At 37.2% G+C, this 18,612-nt stretch overlaps 1 protein-coding gene across 1 annotated transcript in view; it reads right to left on the bottom strand.

The window, feature by feature from the left end:
- CNTN1 (contactin 1) overlaps positions 1-18,612 on the bottom strand; it is a 209,125-nt gene that overhangs the window by 71,675 nt on the left and 118,838 nt on the right. Inside the window, exon 3 of the mRNA XM_038155003.1 lies at positions 2,742-2,874. Within this exon, the coding sequence (XP_038010931.1) occupies positions 2,742-2,856 (115 nt within the window). The 5' untranslated portion in view covers positions 2,857-2,874. The remainder of the gene's footprint in view (positions 1-2,741; positions 2,875-18,612) is intronic.

The raw sequence follows: 18,612 nt of genomic DNA, 5'->3' as shown, positions 1-18,612 counted from the left end.
ATCACTTTCCTGCATCCAGAGCAGTTAATATCATAGTAAGTCTGTTCAGGAAGCCTGGATTGCAAAACCTAGACTACAGAGTCACACACGAGCTTGCCAAAGGCAATTTACAGAGTAGAGCCACTAAGAACTGTGGATCCAGCACCACAGAAGGCAAGAGGAGATAAATATACTTCCAGAGAATGTGTGTTTTGCTAAAAGGTGCTAAAACAACTTAAATAGTCTGCTTTCAATATCTGCTTCCAGTTACCTTGCCTCGTCATTCTGGAACTTGGTCTGTCTGGCTATTTTAATGAGAACTCATGATCTTTACTCAACAACTGTCCCCAGTTTACACATCCTCCATTAGTGTTGACACTGCCAGCATTCCCCTTGATAACAACCCGTGTGAAAGAATACCTCCTAGAACTTGACTTGATCACTCTATTTGTGCTCCTTCTTTCTCTTCAGTACCTTTCAATTTTTAACCACACTGAGAATACTTCCAAGCAACGTGTTATATTTCATCTTGGTTACTGCAGATACATATTTTCTGGATACAATGGCATTTCCACTGCCAAGAAATACATTCAAGACAATTAAGACAAACTGCCAGGAGCTCTCAAACCCATTTGAAATAAGAAACCCTCCAGAAAGATTCAAGTGCTGGAGCTGAGCAAAGACTGCAATACCAGATTTATATAACCTAGATGGGTGCCATAAACCCTAGATGATAGAAGCAGATTTTCTCTCCACTCAAAAGGTTATTTAATGATTTATGTGAATTTTTTGATTTAATGATTTATGTGAAGTAGAGCAGGTCCAGGAGCAGAGAGCTTGTGCACTACTCAGCCTTGCAGTAATACACTGGCAGTAACAAACACCCTCTGATTATATAAAACTAGGAATCTGCCACACTGGAGGGTGGTGCCATACCTTTAGAGATGGTCACAGGTCTCAACCTTAGCTTTTGATGAAAAATGCAAGCAAGTATTTATTCCATACCAGGAGATAAGTTAGGAAATATGTTTGAACGGTAACAGCACTATTAGAACCTGCCCTGGATTCACAATCCTTCACACCAGTGGCTCCTATCTTGTTTGTGGGAATCTAAGAGTGCCAAGAACAACAGACCAGTGAGAGATCAAATGAGCCTTGCTATGATAGCATCAGAGTGTACTCATGCTGCACACAGTGTCATGATAGCCCCACTCTGTTCTTCTTATGTCACTTAGTTGTTACCCTCACAGCACACGACCTTCCAATGCCATTCTCAGGAACTTGCCAGCAGCTACATTCTGGTGCCAAGGTTTTTTTGGCTAATGGGCACAAATGCAATGTGCAGAATACACAATAACATTAATAATTCGATCCTGCCTTTCAAGAAATTACCTCAACATTTGTTCTCCTTGATTGACTCACCCCTTTTATCAACCAGTGTCCAGCACTTGTTTGGCTACTGTAGCTTATTGTTTTGTTTGATGTCAACAGGTCCAGAGCAAAATCATGTGTGCAGCATTACTGATAGCACTTCACAGTCTTTTCTTTATTATTATTTTATTCTTTCAGGAAAAGCCCAGTATTGAATTGAAGTCATGAGTTTAAAGTTTTAATTTTGGTGCCATCAGCAAAGCTCATATCTTAACAAAGAAAAAAAACTCTTGAAACACACAGCAAATATATTGTGAAGGCATTGATTTTTATAAGGCATCAGTAAATCCTCCATCAAACTCAGACGTGGACTAAAGAACAACATTCAAAACCACAGAATAAAGTAATGTTCCTGCTAAACCAGAAATCATTCCTGTGAGCTCTGGACTGATTTCTTAAAAGCACTGAATTTACATCACAGTATAAATCAGATTTTTTGACTCAGTAATAAGGAATATGGTCTCACGGTAGTGAAATTGAGGCAATGCCTGAAATGACATCCCAGATGAAGCAAGTCTGTGACCCTCAAAGTAGGGAAGGATCTAAAGGCTACCTTGAAATTAACCAAAACAGTAGTACACAATGTTTGCACTTTTCAAATATTGGTAGATATTTTGTACATGCTGTGTTTGCACTAACAGAAAAATTCATCCCAGCAACTAAAACCCAGCATTCATTTAAATTGGCATGGAAATCTGAAACAAGCTTTACAAATCTCAAAGTTGTTTGGAACAGTTGGAATTTTGCCTTTTCATAGACCTCCCTCTATCTCTTAAAATGGAACTAAAATTTCAATTGCAAACATTTCTCTAAATGCAGATTCTAGAATTATGACTGAAGAATGTTTTATTATAAATGGCCCCACCTTCATTCATGAAAAAAAAATTATAATTTTTAATAAAAAATTGAAGTCAGAATATGCACAATTATCCTACTGTACTATGAAAAACTAGCACTACACTGGGCTTCTGAAAAATTATGAATTTTAGATGGTGTCAATAATACAGGATTTTGTTTTTCATTATTCTAAACATGTTGATTATCTGTGCACAACAGACAATTGATATACTTTTTATAATCTAGAGAAAGATTTCATTCTGTAAATCAAATTAGACAATGCCAAATTTAAAGTTCAGCTCTGTCTTTTTTCAAACTTTTTATTATGGCAGCCATTCTAATAAATATGCTTCCTGCCAGTTTAATTGTTCACATTAGGTGATTTGTTGTATCAGCAGAAATAAATTAAACCCCTAAAAACATTCTAATTGTCCTTGAAACACATAAAACTAACAACAGTTACTTTAAGGAATTAACACAGGAGATCGTCTTACCTGCTGCCAGGGAGTAGACAAAACAGGGTGTAATAAGATGATAGATGAAAAACCAAATGGTTATCTTCTGTTCAGCCATTATCTCAAAAGGAATTGTGCACTTCAGTACCATCATTCAGAGAACTAAAATTGTCTGTTACAGAGAAAGAAGAGAGAGTCAGTAACTCTGACATAAGGCTTTATCCCATATCACATTTGGCCTGGCAGATGATGTGACTAAACTGAATACTTAAGAGTTAATATAGGAGAGAATATTTTGAATAATAAATGCATCATCAGAATTTCTGGATCAAATTAATTATATCTATTATTCAGAGAGCACTCTGTTTCAGAGTACTCAGATTTTCTGGTGATGGTATAATACGGTAAATGGTAAAACTGAACATCCTTTTTTACATTTCTCTTCTGGATTCGATCCTCCATCTCAGTAAATACTACATTTCAATTCATGCCTTCAAAGTCTGTAAAAAAAGACTACAGTGAAACTAAAGTCCATGCACCTCTTTCAGATTCATTTTGTCTAGTATATCACTATTTTAAACTTTTAATATACAATTAATGGTCCTTCACAAAAGTGGTAATATTTTTCATGAGTTTCCCTTTAAATACTGAATATAATCATTATTGCAATGTTGTTTTCAAAGGTTTCTCTTTTCCATATGGAAAGGAGGCTTCTCTTTTCCTGTATATATACTAAAATCAAGCTAAAAAAGCATGCAGCTTCTTTTGAATATTCTAAGATTTTATAAATTATTTTTCAGACGCTTCTGTAAGATTTGTTACCACTTCCAATCTGATATTTTACTAGTTTTTTCTTGCTGGGGACTATTATCTATTTCTTTCAAGAAATGTGTCATCATGTTTGCAGTGTGCAATTCTCTAGGTTTTCTTTGATGGATTTCTTGTCACAAATATATAAATGCATCTTTTATATCCATCACAACTTGTTCTTGCTTCTTGATTGGTTCTGTTCTAGCACTCATTAAGAACTTCACACAAAGCAAGGCTTCCAGCTTATCACTGACAGAATATTGTATCTCAGCCACATGCTGATATCATCCAGCCCCCTCAGTATATTCATTTTGTTACTACTTCATGATAAAATATGCTTATACATACTTAAACACCCTTCAGTAATAAGCATCCCAGAACATGGTGCATGCTAAAAAAAGAATACTTGTAGACTAGGAACATTGTTTAGTGGTAGACTTGAGCAGTTCTGGGTTAGCAGCTGGACTCAATGATCTCAAGACGTCTTTATGAACCTAAATGATTCTATAATTCTAAAATTGCATTGTCACTTTTTGCAAGGTGTAATCTCACTGCCCCTGTTTTCCAGCCTCCCATGCCAGGAATTGATGACTCTGACGGCGATGTCCACCTTTTACCATGATACTTGTCTTTTCCATGTCAAAATTTTTACTAAATTGTTCGTTCCCAAAATCCAGATATTTTAAATCATGTTTTGAAACTGTGCCATTTCCCACCTCCAACACCAAGAAAGGGGCAATTTTAAATTACAAAGCACAAGTACAAATACATTTGACTCCCTAAGTATGGTCAGGATAAATCCTACCCTTGTTACAGAGAACCTCTCATCTGAGCTGGTGCCAGACATGCCTGCTGCAGTGTAAGTGTCTCACGTCTCCCCCTGAGGTGGCTAGGAATGTGTCCTGGTCATTGGGACCTTTTACTTCTCCCTTCTTTCTCAGAATAATGCTAAGATGTTCATTGAACATGCCTCAAACAGTGAACTTTCCTTAGAACAGAGTTTCAAGAGTGTTTTGATAAAGTCATAATGCAGGAAAAGGACAAGAAATATCGTAAGAAAATCTTCTGGCTGAGAAAGTACAGGAGCTGTTGCATGTCACATTTTTGCCCTTTTAAAAGAAGAATAAATCCTTAATAAAAAGTTAAAAGCTATATGACCCTACAATTATGGCTGTTACACGAAAACTGTGCTCAGCAAAAGACAGACAAGAGTTAAACAGTGTTTCCCCAGAACTGAGATTTATTTAGAAATATTCCCTAGAAAAAGGGCTCTTAGATTGGCAACAAACACATACGCTTACTGTAGCTGGATCCACGGAGAAATATTTACTAAATGCCTTTACCTTCCCACTTGTGTTTGCACTAAAATTTCTTGAGATTCTGTCACACAAAGGACATCCACAACTATTTCAGGCATCTACCTTGACCACCATATGAACTACTGTGTATGATTCATCCAGAAGACAGTGGTGGGTTTGATCAAGAAATGACTTTGTATGCTTTTCCAGCAGCCACGCCCAGGCTATGACATCCTTAGGATATGACACTGACGTGCCTGAAACATTTGTTTCCAAATGACATGAGTAAATTGCACAGTTATGCTGAAATAATGCACATAATTAAATAGCAAAAAAACAGGAACTCTTTAGGGAACAACAGTAATTGCACAGCAGCTTATGATGATAATAACTGTGTTCAAGTCTATTGATAGAGGAGACTGTTTAGAGCACTGTGTTCTCTGACACTATAGTGAGAAATGGAAGATCCCTCCTCCCTCTCTTCAGCAGAATTTAGGTTTGATTTGGAAAGATATAATGTCCTCTAGCTCCCCAAAAATCCCTTTTTGCTGGCTCAGAAAAAAAAAAAAAAAAGGTTTCAACAATGGCTCCAAATGCAATAAATAAGAATTGTGTCAGTAAATGCTACAAATACTTCATTTTATTCAGAGACAAAAATATCCACCCTGCCAGGATTCAAATCCTTTCTCTACTCTCATTTGTTTCAGCTGAGTGGGTTCTGTATATATAGCACAGCCATCCCTCCTGATTCATCTCAGCTTGTGGGTGAGAAGCTGTTTCACATCGCTCTGCTGAATTTTGGCAGAACTGGCTGCTATGAGATGAGACAGCACACAGGTTATTGCTGAGTGTGTCAGGTGGTAGAGCTGTGCTGTGTTACCACCCAGCTGCCCAAGGAGTGCCCCTGGCCTATCTGAGATAGCAGCACTGCTGCCAGAGGCAGCACTGTGGGCTGCAGTGCTCAGGCAGCACAGTCAACTCTTGCTCTACAGCTCTCAGCCTTTTTTCTTTGCAGAGTGAGAGGGATATTGCTGCCTAATTAAAAATCATTTCTGAACAAATGAATAGCTGAGTCACTTTTCTCCTCTGAAAAAGCATAGAGTGACTACATACCTAGACATACATCCTTCAGTCTGCACAATAAACTATCCTTCTTCTTCCAAACAAACCATCACAATTTCAGAAAACAAGTATGACACTTTAAAAATATGTATTAAAATGAGCAGGCATTTAATTACAACCACACCATGTTTAATTACTAACTAATGCTCATTAACACACTTAGGTCCCTTTCAATTGAACAATTTTCCAAAAGAACCAGTCACCACTACAGTGCCTTTGCTAGATTCAAAAAAAACCAAGTTCTGGTGAGCTGTCTGGAGAGCAATCCCCAAAGGAGGTGGAAAAAACTGGGGCACTGGCTGCTGAATGAGAAGCACATTGAATTTTGAACACAGGGACTTGCCAGAGTGCTTCTGGAGGCTTGCAGTGTCTCGTGATGCTTCATTAGGATGAGAAGTGCTCCCAGGTCACAAGGGTAAACCTGTTTCTCTACAGTATCCAACTGTAAGGATTCTTTAATCTCTCAAAATGCACTTTAGGAAAATGTCTAAATTTTCTGCTATATCCTGTGTGGCTTTCTTCAGATTTTCAGTGCACTTTGGCATTTATTTAAGAAAAAAAGACACCTATTTTACAAGTATGGAAGCAGACAGTGTTTTCCATCATTTCCCTGCTAAATCCAAACATGTAGATGACATCATTGTTTTGCAAGGACATAAAGCACTTATAGGGTAGACACAAAAAGAAATTACAAACAGTAGGTAATTGAAGTCAGTTGAATAAAGATTTTCAAGATCAAAGGCAGTAAAACAAGGTACATAATCTACCAGATTTGAAATCAAGAAGGGATAGGGATAGACAAGGGAAAGCAGAGCAACAGTAGGGGATGTTGAAGGGATGAAGAGGAGAAAAAGATCTCAATGCTACAGAGGGAAGGAATGCCACGTGGGACATGTAGGATCTGTGGGAAGAGAGAAGCAATAAACCAACTCAAAAGGGCTGGTAGAAAAGAAGGCAGAAAGGGAAAGTGAAGGAGATATAGGTAGATCAATGTGTATGAGAATTTCCAGTTGCTTCTGTCAGTACATCTCAACATTTACCATGGAAGAGCTTTCCTGAACCTCACTTGCCAAGGCTTTCAGTGTGGGAGCAGAGTGATTACTGCATAAGCCCTGACATCCACTCCGGGCTCCAGTCTGGAGCCCCAAGGCCTGAAGGGGAAGAGAGGGGGCAGAAGAAAGTGTTTAGGAGCTCTGGCATGACACACTTAGCTAGAAGAAGTAAATCAAGATGCTTGTTATGATCCTCATTTCCTGGTATATTATGATAATTATAGACATTCAAGTTTTAGAATTGGTAGAGATTCTGTCCAGATTAGACTGTAAATAGATACAACAATCAAGAAGAAATATGTGGCTCTCTACCCTTTTTCAAAAAATGAATATATATAATTGCAATAATTCACTCACAAATTAAGACAGTGGCAAGTTATAATCAAAGTCTTTTAGGAGTCACACAATACTTCAGCCTAATCAGTGTTTTGTATTTGTTTTTACTTCAGAGTCTTTCAGTGATTTTTGTAAGCATGTAATTGCTCCTCTTCTTTATTTTCTTAACAGAGTTGACGTTTTCTTCTATGATAAGTAACTCCTCACAAATCTTATTAGCTTCTCAGTATGTAGAAATACCACAAAATGTTTTAACTTAAAAAAATAATTATGTACATTGCATATTATTTATTGTATCACTTTTTGCCCTTTTGTGCTATTTTGGCCCTTGAAAATTAATTTTGTGATCAATGAACAAGTTCTGACAATCTGGGTAAAAATGTGCCATTTAAAAGGACACTGAATCTTGTTCATAAGTCAGGCTTCTCAACCATCACCCACACACAATCCAATTTACTTCTGAACCAATACTTTAGCCACTAGCACTCATAGATTTCTCTGTTACTGCAGAAGTGATGACAGACAAGTTCCTTGCCACTGCACAGATTTGTCTCATTCCAGTGGTCTGGGATTGCTGTAAGCAAAGTTCCAAACCAGCCCTGCTCTTACAACACTGCTACATCTGCAGAAGATTTCAAGTGTTAGCTGGCTCCCACTTAAAAGTCCAAAAGTGACTTTAGTTCCCTTCATAAAGGCTTGTAGAAATACTTCATTTTCTTATGATTTCTGTAATTATAACCTTTGTTTTTGACAGATTTGTTCAAGTGGAAATGGAATCTCAAATCCACCACTCACAGTACTGCCCACTGGCCCAAACAGTCCATCACCAACAGTCGTGCTTCCAATATTTTCCACTTCATCCTATAAAAAGAATGTAGCCACACTCTCCCTTTCACATGAATGAAATCCAGCTAAAAAGCACATCAATTTGATAACCCACAAGTAAGATACTCTTCTTGAACAAATTTTGCAATTTCAAGGACAATATGCAATGACATAACAAAAAAGCACAAAGCTGGAGCAACGTGTAATTCTTCCCCTCCAATAACTAAATGGACAGACACCCTAACAAGGCTGCTTGGAATTATCTTTGAAAGGTTGTGGTGATCAGATAAGGTCCCTGAGGACTGGAAGAAAGCAAAGGCCACCCCAGTCTTCGAAAAAGTCAGCCTCACCTCAATCCTCAGAAAGCTGATGTAGTGCCTCATTCTGGAGACCATCTCTATCCACACAGATGACAAGAAAGCAATCAGGAGTAGGCAATGAAGATTCCTTAAAGGAAAATCATGCTTGACCAACCTCATTACGTTCTACAATAAAACAACTACCTGGATGAATGAGGACAGAGCAGTGGGTATTTTCTGGCTCAACTTCAGCAAGGTTTTCAACACTGTCTTGCACAACATGCTCATAGGAAAACTCCAGAAGTGCAGGTTGGATCAGTGGACAGTGAGGTGGGTTGAGAACTGGCTGAACAGCAGATCCCATAGTATCAGCTGGAGTCCTGTCACTAGTACTGGCCCAGTGTGGTTTCATGTATTCATCAATGATTTGAATGAAGATGCATCCTCAGTAAGTTCACTGACAACACAAACCTGACAGGAGGGCTGATACCCCAGAGTGCTGTGAGCCCTTCAGAAGGGCCTCAGCAGATTGCAGAGATAGACAGAGAAGAGTTGTCTGAAATTCAATGAAGGTAAATGCAGGTTCCTGCACTTGAGGAAGAATGCACCAACACTGGCTGTATCATCCTTCCCATTTTCATTGTTTCTCTCTGTTTTGTCTTTTTGTTATTTTGTCCTCATAGTTTACACACCTAATATGTCTTATTTTTCTTACTTGCATCCACTGATTCATTATGAATCAACATTAATTTTCTGCCCCACAAGGGTGTTAGAGCGGTCACAGCTCAGCTAACCAACACCTCTGTAACAAAGGGTCATCTGGTAATACTATTACAAACATATTTTCAGGAACATTAAGCATCTTCTAATTTGTGGTAAGCTCAACAACTCATCTTTACTATTAATCACGAATACAGTTTAGTTACTTTCAGATCGTGAAGTCTTCCTTAGTGGTACTTACACACTGTCTTTAATCCTCACATCAGCAACACAGGGTCAGACAGACAGTCCTTACCCACACTATTTGCTCTATCAGCAACTGGTTGCTCTTTCTTGTAAGGTAATAAATAAGAAAAAGATCACTCACTATCGTAACTCACAGGCATTACTCACTTTTCTGAAAGCTTGCTGTAAGGGCTTTGCTGCTTGAAGACTGCCTGGTAAAATATTTCAGCAACAAAAATCAATAAACCTCCTTCCAAGTCCTGAGCATCCCACAGAACACCATACTACTCTGTTCCCATATGTACACTTGTACAAGCTTCCACTTGTGTCTTAAAGACCAAGCAGTTTAAATTTGACTGCAAGGTAACCAAACATACCCAAGTTTCTAAAATCAGCATTAAAAAAACAGCAGCCACTAATACAAATAAATATCCATTACTAAAACTGGGTATTCCTTCATGATAATAGAGATTTTTAGGTTACTTTGGCCAATAACTTTTAAGGGACAAAACACATTAACTTCTTAAGAAAAATTAAGTGTATAATTGATGTTCTTTTTTGAGCTTAAATTTTGTTAAAGTTTATAAAAGAAAAAAATACTAATCAGAACATTATCTTGAAATTAAATCTTAAAAAGATCCATTCCTGAGGAAAAAAAATCGTTTTATGTTTCAGAAAAATGAAATTAAGACTGTATAAAAATCTTTATCATGCTCTTGGCATTTTCACTTGATTTTCACATTTTCTTGAACTTAGTAATACCTTGTTATTCATCAGTAAATGGAGATACTGGAACAAATCATGTATATTCTATAAGTTCACAGCAGATGTAGTTATATACATAAAAATTTAACAGTTAATCCATATAATCTGCAACTTAGGACACCTTATAACATACTTCTTATTATACAGCCAAGGACAAGCTCAGTGGGAGATTTCATCTTCAAAATGCATGTTTCCTAGCAACTCTCTTGAAATCAGAGTAGCATTTTTTAAATTTACATCAATCACTTGGAGCTGTTGAGAATACTTAAAAACATCTCTTTCATCCTATGAATAAACAGTTTGAATCAGACTAGCAGCTGCAAAAAGGAGAAAAAAGGAAAATCAATTCAATGTTTACTAGAACTTGCTCATGGATTTTGGGACAATACATTATTTGTGCCTTTTGGTTTTAAGCTTACACATTTCAGAACAGATGTTGGTGAGATCCATTGGCATTTTTTATAGGTTTGAGCTGCCATCACAATTTCAAAGATCCTCTGTGTTTTAAAGACTACTTTTCAAGGATACATAATCATGAGGTAGGCTTAGCTGTGCTCTGGAGATTTTAGCAGATAAGTAACGGTTCCATTCTATTGGTTTCATGACCTACAACTAAAACACTGTTTCTGTAGTCTTCAGATTTTTGGGGAGAAAAAAAGAATAGAACTAATTCTTTTGAAAGCTTAGTTTCTTGCCTCCTAATTGTCAATTGATATTTTTACTACATGAGTTACCTATCAATGCCAGTAGAGCCTCAGAGGCGCACAGCATGTACAGAAATCTCTCCTAACACTAAGTCAACAAGGAGGGACAAGAGGACATACACCACCAGAACAGCCTTTGGAAATACCTGTGCCAAAACCACTTCACCTGACATAAGAAGTCATATTTTCCCAAAGCTACTCAGAGTCTTGATCTCATGATTGGACTTAGATTAAATCAAAGTGGATCAAGGAAGAGAATAGACAGGAAAATGGACAGGCAATGGGACAAAAGGGTCTGGTTGTGACTCTTTTGGGTGATGGGTCCCCATTCTGTGTGCATGTGTGTGGATAGACACACAGGTGTCCACCACAGGGATGGGACCAGGAGTCCAGGCCCTGTGGGGGCAGCAGCCAGAGGCAACAGAACATGTCAGAGGTCTGAGTGGTGGCAACTGGACAAGGGACCACAGGCTGCAGGGATCCATGTATCCAGGGTGCCAGCAGCTATGGAAGCTGATTAGATATGTTGGTGTGGGCATGAATGCCAGTGTGAGATTGCCAGCAGCCATAAAAAAACCAGCAAGTACAGCAAGAGGCTTGGGAGCAGGTACTGGAGTGGCTGCCAGCAGCTGGGGACAGCGGGGCGTCAAGGGCCAGGTCCTGGGCAGGGTGGGTGCCTAAGGGCAGCTATGGCAGGGAGGGGTCCAGACATGTATGCAGGTGTGCTTTCCACTAAGGGATCCATCCTGATCAGCCAGACAGCCTGACGCTCCTGGGGCTGCTTCTGATGGTGACTCTGCTGCTGTAGGTGGCCAGCCACACACAGAGCTGTGCATGCACTGGGAGCTGCTGAGCATCACTGCAGGTTCTCATGGGCACGGGGAACTGCTGCAGGCTCACCTCGCCCAGGCAACCAGATCTGGCAATCCCCCCAAAAACAACTAAAAATTCACTGAAATGTATCTGATGCTGAATTTCTACAATGAAGTGAAAGATAAGTTCCATGAGAGTGTGAGTGTTTTATCTTTGTAATGCAATACATTTGAAAACGCCAGTATTTTACCTCTGAAATACAATAATGCAATAATGTCTGTTTATGAAGTATGAGAATAATATTATTAAAACAATGACTAAGAAGTTTAATGACTGAATGCAGAAAACTCTTTAAGCCCACTTCTACGCAATAACAAGTCTATAAATATAACCAAAAGAGAATAGTCTGATTTTATACATGCAAAATATTCTGCTTTGCTTTTCATGCTTGAATATCAAGAAGAAAAAACAAAAACAAAAAACCCAAACCCAAACAGATATATGAAAGCCCAAATCCTGATCTACTGACATGTCTGCAAATATTTAAATATAGAATGAAAAAGTACAAAAAAATCTCAACAGGCAGTTGTGATTTTGTAGGAATGAAGCCTAGAAAACTTCATTTTAGGGGTCTTGTTCCAAGTTTCATATTTTGGTGTCAGAAGATACATTTCCATATGTAAATAAATACAGCTTAGGCATGTCAGCCACAAAAAGAGACATTTCTCTTTAGTTATCAAAAGTTGCACTAGGAAGTCCACTTCAATCAACTAATGTCAAATACTAAAAATATTTTAGTTGATTATTATTCTATTGAACATAGCATAGGAGTGTATTCTCAGATGCTATTTAACTGTGGTGATAAGCCAAGACATCAAAATAACCTCACTCAAAAGGTGCTGATGGCAAAATCAGGCTTTCACATCTTACAGCAACTCCATGTTTTTCCATGCAAAGGAATAGAGTCCCCAGAGACTCAGTTAAACACTGCCTACAGGTCCTGCACAGCTAATCTGTATTTACTGCATTTCTGACATGGCCCTGACATGGCCTCCAACACGGGGGCTTTCCCTATTTAGGAGCTTCTCACAAAACAGGTAAAATGAAAACTGAAGTAAATGATATCAGAAAAAGATAATCCTTTCAAAATAGGAATCGTACCATTTTTAAATATTAGCTCTGACTTGAAAGTATGAGAAAGTATGAGAAAGTATGTAGTAGTGTTAGGGTTCTGTGCTTACTGCTCCTGGTTTCAGCACTCAAGAGAGTTCAAACATACCATGTCTTTGCTTAAAACTTACACAGTGAATATGCACTAAAATTGTATTCATTTTCCCTATTATGACCTAAAGTTTTCATCTTTGGCCAAAGAACAATACTTCCTAATTCTTGATTTCCAACTTCTGGATTAAAAAAAGGGGGGGAAAAGCGTTATTATTATTATTGTTATTATTATTATTATTACTATTACTATTACTATTATTATTAAGGTTTATTTGGGGGTTACATATGACAAAAACTGTTCAACAAGCAAGGCTGGTCATTCAAACTGCACTGTTAAGTACTCATACAATATTAATATTCTGATTTTTCATTGTCTGGTACCACAATTGAAGGGCAAGAAACCCATTACCTAAGAAAAAGAAAAGCATACAATCAACTGCAGACACTGTTCTACCCAACAAAAGCAAAGTAATCAGCATATATTCTAATATCTCTGGTGATACACTAGTGGATCTACAAATTAGGAACATCCACACCTTAATGTCTTTCAAGGAAACAATTCATAGATGCTTTAATCCATTAACTTTTACACATAATTTCTATCATGCCTGCCTTTGTCCTTCTTCCTTGACCTTTTCCCCAAAGTGCTCAACTTTTCTTACTTGGTCTAACTTAAATGGAGAGGCATGTAAGGTACTTTTCACGTTCAATTTATTTGTAAAAAAAAAAAAAAAAAGTTGATAAAATTACCCCCAGATGTACAGCTGAAATGACAAGAGAACAGACAAAGTGTTACTCACAGTAACCAATAGCAGAAATTAAACAGTATCATTACCTTCTTTGGAATCTCTGTGCTTTCATACTGATGGAGATATGAGAACACAGTTTAGCATATGTAAGAATATTTTAAAAGAATATGTGAAGGATGATGCTATTTGTAGTGATCCAGAACTGCTGTATATCGCATTCTATGGTCTGCTAACGCATCTGTCAAATGAATCATTATACCAACACAAATGTAGCCATTTATTATTTCCATTTCTCAAAATACTACAATGAATCACCTTTTAAATGTACAGTGTTTGTTCTGTAACATTCTTTGGGGGTATTTGACTTCTTTTGGTTAAAAAAAACCTAACAATTTCCATTACAGTAACAACAACATGAAAAAAATCCTCTAATGGAGAAAATAACTATAAAATATCCAATATAGACAATTAAACTAACCAGGTATTTTGCATCACAGTTTTATATATCACCTTTTTCTTCTTATAAAAGAGTAGCAACAGAGTAGTTCTAGGTCACAGCACAGATAGCTTCTGTGCTGGTGGTATAACAGGAAAACCCTTTTATAAGACACTGAAATTTGACAATAAGTCACTATTATCTTAGCTATGCCTTCTTACATTACTATTTTCTCCGGTAATTTATTTTAATGCTGTAATCTGTCTTTCCTATGATAGCAAACACAGAAGTGCAAGGGCAATTTTGAAGAACTAAGATTTCAGTATTTGTGATCCCACATATGATTTCAAGTCCAAACTCTTGCAGATCATGCTTTGGACTCTTCAGCAGAAACATGACAACAACAGGAGCCTACAGTCCTATGTCAGTATGGCATACTGACACTGAAGGATTTAGGCAGAAGCACAGTGGAAAAAAGAAAATAACGTGACGGTTTAGGACCCCCAAGAACAAGGTGAGGGTTCTATGGGAAGAAAGTGTCGTCAGATTATCATGAAAAGATGAGCTTTGGAAGACATGCAGCAAACTTCACTCCAGGAGGCACGAGATCCCCTAATAGACCATGTATTGAAGAAATGATAAATAATGTACATTAATATACCCCTTTCTTGTACATGAGAATTGAATAAAAGCTACATTTTTCCTGGTATACATGGGCAAACTCTTCTTTGTCTATGACTACTATAACATGGTCAAAACCAGATATTTTGATACAGACATAAAAGAAAAATTCTCTTCATCTTTGCTCTCATATTTGACACCTGAGATTACAGTTGAGGAGATTATTTAAGACACCTTACTATATTCTCCTTACTATATTGTGTGACTTCAGACTTGTCTCTGTGTCTTAAGAGAAGAAAAGCAATTAGATTGAGGAGAAAAAAAACAAAGTAAGGAGAATTTAATTCCTTTGCTTACCATCAACCTTCTTTTTCCTTGATGTTTGTTTTCCAGTATACAGTTTGAAGAAAACAGTCACTAGTGAACAAGTTTATTATTCACAAAATATTATAGTTCTGTGCCTATAACTTATAAAGTGTCAGATTATTTAATTAAGCACTCCTGTTATTACCACTATTTTATGCTTCATGGCATATCTAAAGATTATTTCTTCTAACACATCATTAGTATTTAAAAACAAATTGTTTGTGGTTGGCAATTTGGATTTATCTAGCAAAGAGTGTGAACCTACAATGAACACCAAATGCATCTGAATGAAATACAGAGAGAATGGTCAGATGACAGTCCTAAGTGACCAACATCAAGAGCTCCTGGACTCCATTATGTTTTAAAATAAATGATGTGAGAAATGGATTTATAAAGAATTCTCAAAACCTGACAGAAAGATCACACAGTCTTGTACATCTGTATGCAAACACTGAGATAAGGTGTGCTGACTCAGGAAGGCCATGGAATAGAGATGGCATTGTTGAGAGAGACACAGAGCTAGAAACAAGTTTCACTGAGTTTCAAAATTTGGCCTAACAAAAAGACTAGATATTTTAGAGAATTAGAACTGTGAAAGAAACATTGCAGCAGGACCACATGTAAAAAAATATAGGTGATTTGTGTTAGAAGTAATAGCAGCATTGTGTGGCAAAAGTTAATAGGTTGAAAAACATTTATAAAGTATTGTAACCAGGAAATAGGTTGCCTTCTGATGGAATGGTGCTGAGTTTTACATCTCTTGTGTCTCACTCTTCATCAAGACTGATAATGGAATAAAATCTTATAAAACACCTCTCAGTTCCTTGTCTCTGTAAAAGCTGGGAAAACCAACAAAAGTGACTCATCCAGTGTCTCATAAATTTTATTGAAACCATTTAGCTAAAATAAAGTGCAAAATCATAATCATAAATTAAAATAAATTCTGAAGAGGGCTATCTGAAAGTGATAATCTGCTGCTCTGAAACAATTTAATGAATTTGACTAAAATCTGTAAATATTTTCAAGATATTTTGCATAACTTTGTAATCAAAACTGAATATGTACCTTGAAAATGGTTCTAGTTTTGTGTTCCAATCACCAACTTTTGTTATTGATTATGCATATTTAATTTTTCGTTTCTTATGTGTTGTATAATGCACTTCTCTTCCTAATTCCCTACAGACACAGGTTAGATCTTACAATAACACTCAGATGGAACAAGTCTGACAGCCCTTGTTAACAGCTCTTACAGCAGGCATTGTTAAAGTTTCCTTGAATTCAAGAGACTTTAAAGTATATCTCTTTGAGGCTATGTTTCAGGGTCACTTTGGCACAGGAAATTTCCTTTGTGATGTCTTCCCTTTCAGAACTGTATTGATGTTCATGCTGCCAGGCTGGCACACAACTGCAAGATACAAGCAAAACCCTGAAGTCTTGGGCCTTTCCCAAGTAATAGTGCCAAAGGAAGGGCATGGAAAAAGAAATTACAAGAGAAGGGTTTTGACCTGTTCAGCTTGGTAATACTTGTCATTTTTAATTAACTGTAAATTCACTCCTGGTATAACTGCAAATGAAAAACAGCCTGTTTTAAAAAAAAAAAAAAACAACACAATTAACAGTAAGTACAAAGCAGCCACAGTGTTCCTCCATGCTTAGAAAACCAAGGCATTCACTGCAAAAAGGAATAAATTATGGAACCTATAAACCCGAATGGGTCCTCTCTGGACAGCAGCAACTCTGAAAAGCATCTAAGGGATTCAGTGGACAAGCAATTTTACTGGGGTTTCCAGGACAATGCAGTGGCTGAAAGAACTGTGTGACCCTTAGGTATTAAATGACTAAGAAGTACAATTATCATGTGAATTTGCTTCTTAGAAATAAGCAAATTTGCTTGGAACTAGCATGACTCACATGTGAACACTATCAATAATTGTGATGTTGAGTGATATTTATTTAAAGAGACGTAAAAAAAAAGAGCATGGAGAGATGTAAAACATAGACATATATACAAAAAGGAGTGGAGAAAATGCCTTATGGCAAGAACTTTGCTTGTTCAACCTGTTTGGCATATCAAGGAGAGACTGGGGGATATCCTGGTTACAGGACATAAGTATGGCTTGAAAACACAGGAGTCAAAAGGGTACTGCTATCTTCTAGAGAAAGACATAATAAAACCAAAAATTTGGAATTTGATTCTGGAATTATTTAGATGGGATGTATGGTAAAATTTTAGCAAGGCATAGGCATACAGTGACATTCCCAGCTTTTGAGGTCTTCAGGAACTACTGAACACTTTTTTGCAAGGCAGAAAGTACCAGCACTGAGGCAGCTGACCTGCCTCGAAGCTCTCACTGCCTTTCAAGACCTCCAGCAGCAGATAGAAATTAGATGATGATGTTCTGGCATGGTGTTTCCCCAGAGTGGGATCCTCTCAGACTGACAAGTCTTGTTCCCTGTTCCCAACACCATTTTATATCACCTCCTTTCAGTGTTTTCCAGAAAATAAAGTGCATGCTCCAGTGAAGTTCAAAGTAGATTATTTTTTAGTGGACACTAAATTTTATTGCTCCTAATAATTAAAAATACTCCAACCTACTACTTTCCTACAAACAGCTGGGGAAGCTACAAACAAAGCTGTGATCAAGAGATCAAAAATAGAAAGGAATGATTGTAAAAGAAAAAGTTATTGATAAGAGTTCCATCAATTAAAAAAGGCCTGGAGATGATATTGGGTTATGAATTATGGTGAAAGATGTTCCATTTACATAGAAATAAATTACCTACAAGAAACAAAATCTTTATAACCAGCACACTCATCATTTCATCAGCAGCAAGATAAAGAATCAGACCTCCATGTATAGATCTCACTGCTTCTCTATTAAAACAAGCTTCATAGTACATTTTAAATTTATGCAATAGACCTTATGTCAATGAGTATTGAGAAACTTTAAACTTGATACTTCAAATGCTACAGGCAAAGATTTTCAAGACTGACTTTATATCTATTATAAAAAATATAATTTTCAAAAAATTTTCAAATATTTTTGGGCACTCTCTCCTTCCCCTTTTTTTTTTCCCCTAAGCATTTTACTCATTTCCACCAATTAATTTAAGACTGACACTTCAAATCACATTACTCAAGATGAGATGCTGCTCACTCTAACATCTACACTCCCACTCTTTCCCCAAACATAATTCACTTCTTATGTCTCATTTTTTGTTTTTCACAGAATCACAAGGTTGGAAGAGACCTTCAAGATAACTGAATCCAACCCATGCCCTAACACCTCAACTAAACCACAGCACTGAGTGCCACATCCAGTCTTTTTTTAAACACATCCAGGGATGGTGTCCCCACTACCTCCCAGGGGAGACCATTCCAGAACTTTATCACTCTATTTGTAAAAAACTTTTTCCTTATATCCAACCTGCATTTTCCTTGGTGCAGCTTAAGGCTGTGTCCTCTCGTTCTGTGATCCGCTGTCTGGAGAAAGAGACCAACCCCCACCTGATTACAATCACCTTTAGGAAGTTGTAGAGAGCAA

This window comes from Motacilla alba, chromosome 1A (genome assembly GCF_015832195.1).
Source record: "Motacilla alba alba isolate MOTALB_02 chromosome 1A, Motacilla_alba_V1.0_pri, whole genome shotgun sequence".
Lineage (NCBI taxonomy): Eukaryota > Metazoa > Chordata > Aves > Passeriformes > Motacillidae > Motacilla > Motacilla alba.
This window is presented reverse-complemented; position numbering and strand designations above follow the sequence as displayed.